This window comes from Sinocyclocheilus anshuiensis, unplaced genomic scaffold, assembly GCF_001515605.1.
Source record: "Sinocyclocheilus anshuiensis isolate Anshui unplaced genomic scaffold, SAMN03320099.WGS_v1.1 scaffold219, whole genome shotgun sequence".
Classification (NCBI taxonomy): Eukaryota; Metazoa; Chordata; class Actinopteri; order Cypriniformes; family Cyprinidae; genus Sinocyclocheilus; species Sinocyclocheilus anshuiensis.
Genome location: NW_015548200.1, coordinates 397,361 through 401,894, shown reverse-complemented (window position 1 = coordinate 401,894; position 4,534 = coordinate 397,361). Strand labels below are relative to the sequence as shown.

At 39.0% G+C, this 4,534-nt stretch overlaps 1 protein-coding gene across 1 annotated transcript in view; it reads left to right on the top strand.

Annotated features, from left to right (window-relative positions):
* Positions 1–1,376, top strand: part of LOC107653277 (receptor-type tyrosine-protein phosphatase N2-like) — an 83,543-nt gene extending 82,167 nt beyond the window's left edge. The window contains exon 10 of the mRNA XM_016439946.1: positions 1,286–1,376. Within this exon, the coding sequence (XP_016295432.1) occupies positions 1,286–1,376 (91 nt within the window). The remainder of the gene's footprint in view (positions 1–1,285) is intronic.
* The last annotated feature ends 3,158 nt before the right edge of the window (positions 1,377–4,534 follow it).

Below are 4,534 nucleotides of genomic sequence, written 5' to 3'. Positions count from 1 at the left end.
CTAATAGAAATCACTAGCAGAAACTCCAAATGCCAGTGTTTTGCATTGTTTATGGATGCTCAAATCGGACAAACGGAGAAACCACAAGGAGCTTTTATCGTGTACAAAACTGTGTTGCTCATAAGGGGGGGAAATTCGAGAATTTGACTGAAAAACGCTGGAAAAAAGTGGCTTGTAAACCTGCGTCTGCGGTCGGGAGGAGCGAAGCTCGTGTGATAATGTTCGTGCGTGCAAATGGTTATTATAGGATATAATAATATATTGAGATATTTATAAAGATATAAACAGATTGGGCTGCCACCTCTCACAGCACTATTAGCTCGCTTTCTAGGCTATAATGAATACAGAATTTGAATAAAAGTTTTGTTTTACGTGCTGCTAACAGGACCAACAGCCACATACCCTGTACATGCAGCAAAGTTTCAGGAGTGACTGAAAAAGAAGGGATGAGATACAGGAAAGTCGGTAATATAGGCTACTGTTTTAGGCATGATGCATTTATATATACAGGTGCATCTCAATAAATTAGAATGTTGTGGAAAAGTTTTCCTGCGTTTTTCAATCAATTTCTTGACTTATGAACAACACATTTTCGAACACGGTAAAAGCTCCTTGTGGTTTCTCGGTTTGTCCGATTTGAGCATCCATAAACAACGCAAAACACTAGCATTTTGAGTTTCCGCTAGCAATTTCTACGGAGAAAAATCACTTCCTGCCCTCCAGCTGTATTTCGCGCGTCATCAGAATCACGTGATTGCTAACAACCTATTCCCGAAGGGCGAAATCATGTCCCGCCCTCTCATTTCAGATGCCGCGCTGGACAGAGACTGAGACGGTGCCGCTGCATGTCATGCCAAACCTCTCACGGCAGCGTCATCAGCTTGAGATCGTTTTTTTGAGATCAGCCTTTTTAGAGACCGCCGATCAATCATCCCAACGTGATTATCGGCCGATAGTGATTGGTAGCCGATCAATCGGAGCACCCCTAGTACTAATCCGTACACTTTAGATACAAATGTTCAAATACAAATTCAAATACACAAAGGTGTACCTTCTGAAATGGTATTACCCCAGTGGCAGATTTTGTATCTTTTTTTCCCTGAGAGTTTAGCTACTGCATGACTACACTATAAAAACTACATAGAACATTTTGTAAACCCATAGCAACACCCTGGCAACCACCCACAACACCGTAGCTTTGTAGCACCACATTTTCTTGTGAAAATGTACAGATCTAACTAATTGTTCTTTCTTTATTTCTCTTCTCATTTTTGTCCATACCTAGTTCGCTGTCCACTGACCAGGGGCTGAGCCTCATGGAGCTGTTAGCTGAGAGAGTCAGCCTTCATGTAACAGATTTTCTACAGCTCTCGTAAGTGCATGCATGCGCACACACACACATACATACTTGTTGAAGAGAGTCTCATGCCGGTCGACACACTAATGGCACTAATGGAACACTCAACCTGTGGTTTTGTTTTGTTTTTCCATTTTGCAGTATAGTTTGGGCTAAGTACTTATTTTCAAGTGACAGCACAGTGATTATGAGTGTGTTCTGAATTCTGTGCATATAAGTTCAAGCTTTATATAAATGGTTCAGAGAGAGGGAGCGAGAGAAAGAATGCATCTCAGTGTGTGTAGGTGTGTGTTATTCTGACCTGCCTGCAGTGGTAAACTTCAGTTCAATTACAGCACATTTTCTGATGATAACCAATGTTCTACAAGTGCACAGATTAAAGGCAGCTTTCTGCTTAATTGTTTGGAATGCAACAAATGATTTCAGGCACTCTTGTATTTTACTGAGAAATTTGTTGTGGCTACTTTTCACTCACATTTAATAAATTAAGCTTTATATAAGGATAAAGAAAATACAAATATTAATGCAATTACTAATTTCTTGCACTCTCTCTCTCTCGTCCACACAGCTTTACTTGACTTCTGTTATTTAATGTACAAATACACATTCTCACCCTAACTGAAAAAAACACAGTTTACTTTATTTCTATATTGTTTTTACAAATGAGGATGTTTTGGATGCCCACAGTTGAATTTTTTATTTTCAATTCAGCACACCTTTGTGCAAACATTTGTACACTCAAATGTGGTGCTGCCATATTTGGGCTTCGCACTGTGTTGCGGTTTCATAAAGAGTCAGAGTAGCACCTCTCTGAACTCCAGACATGACGTAAGGGTTGTACTGTGTGCAGACAGTAGGGGGCACAGAAAAACACATACACACAGTTGTGGATTTGCAATCAGACAGACTTAAGACATTAACACATTCATTTACACTAATTCTACCTCTCTTCCATTCTTGCACTCGCTTCTGTATTTTTTTACAACCCACACATACACACGCGGTCTACCTGTCATATCCATCCCACACTCTCCCCCATGGTGCAAAAAGAGCCGAACAGAAGCGGTATCGTTACGTTATGGCTTTCCTCCCTCTGTGTAGTGGATGTTGGTGGCATTTTACTGATAACTTATAAGCACTTATGCTGTTATAAACGGGAGTCTGGACCATTGTGTTCATTTAGCTTTCACAGACACTGTTTTCATCCAGAAATTTCCAGAAGCCAAACAGTGGTGTGTGCTCAGGTATAGAGAGGAAAGCATAAGATGGGTGGAAATTGGTGTAGGCAAAGTAAGCGTAAGTGGAGTCATAATGTGTGAATTTTTAGGGGAATTATGTTTTTGTAAATGTTAAAAAGCAGCATGTATGAGGACATTGGTAGTATATAAAAAAAACAAAACAAAAAAAAAAACAATCACGTTATACAGACCTAACTATAAATTATGTATGTTTATTATAAATAAAAATACATTGAAATACAACAGAACTGCACATTACATAATAGACGTAAAATTCTTAGCACCTTAACCATACAGCTTCCTTTTTCAAAACAATTAATCTTATAGATTACTGTTTTTCCTGCTCTGGATATTATTTTTAAAACTTGAAAATGAGTTAACATTGAGCTATGGCTTACAATAATTTTAAATATAATAAGAATAAAATGAGACATGAGAATCTAGAAGCTCTATTATTTTCCAGCAGATATCTGGGAGTCTGTGTGTGTTAATTCTGAGGATGAGAGGTTACCTTTGACTTGCTCTTGCCACCTGCTGACGTGTGAATGGGATTTTGTTCTGGTGACAGATTCATTCCTCCAGTCTTCCACCTCACTCTCTTTTTCTCTTTTATTTTCTCCCCTCTTCTCTTTTTCTATCCCATTTTTCTCTCTATTTGTGACCCTCACTTCACCCTGGTCCACAGCGGGAGTAGCTTCAGAGCTGCATCCCAGATAAATGCATCTGAATGCCTCAGAATCAGGAACCGGGAAGATCCCTTGTTGGACAACTGCGTGTTTGTATATAACCATCCCAGTCATCTTTAACTGATAAACAGACATGTTGAGATGAACAGTAGCTCATCTACAGGTCTGTGTTGGTGTCATGGTGGCGTGCCAGTGCCAGCAGATCCTTCTCTTCCTTTGCCTGAGTCTGTTTCTGTTCGTGAGGGGATGTGTGACGGTTTGTTTTAACTGTGTCAGTTTTGAATATATTTAGCATTTTTAAAAATCTTTTCCATTCCCTTTAAAAGAACAATTCACCATGAAATATTATACTTCACAGGATTCTCTGTTAGAAAAGATAAATGAATGAGGAGTGCTGCTGGGATCTCACCCAGACAGCTGTTTGGCTCAATCACAAATGCCATTTGTACGAAATGCCATCATGCATTTGCACATTTCTGGATCACCAATTCAAATACTGCAAAGAGATTCAGATCCAATGGATTGAGTCTGTGAGCATTTTTTAAAGAATGCTTTCTTTTACTTTTTTACTTCTACATTTGGACCTGAATAGTGATGATCCACTAAACATTTTAGACAACTCTTAAGAACATAAGGTTTCCCATGAGGATTTATTTCATGGGGGAAAAGTTGTCAATTTATGTCAAAAGCAGAGAAGAAAGCTAACTGCACAGATCTGTCATAAGAAAATTAACCAAAACGCAATATTCCCTAGTGATCTGCTGTTTAAACTGTGGTATTGCGGTACTGCAGTTGACTGCAACTGCAACAATGTATTTTTTAAATGATAAAAGAGTATGTTCATGACTCACAGCTGCAACAGTTTTGCTCATCAAACTCACTGCATACTGGCGTTCTTTTAATCTTTCTCTCCTCTTCTTGTTTTCTTCTCATTGTCTCGTTCTCGCTCTGTCTCTTCCTCCCTCTCTTTTTCTTCTGTCTCTCAGGGTTTCTGCATTCTAGTTGCTATTCCGATCATCTCCTGAGACATTGGGGAAGAATCCTCTCATAGTGCCACGACCTTGATTGCAGCATTAGTTATTTTCAAGGTTTAAACCCCCTTTTAACACACAGTTCAAATACGTATGTGCACACACTAGGGATGCACCGATACCACTTTTTTCAGTACTCGCCTGATACCGATACTTTTATTTTTGGTACTTGCCGATACCGAGTACCGATACCAATATTTTTATTGCATTTGTAAAATTTTA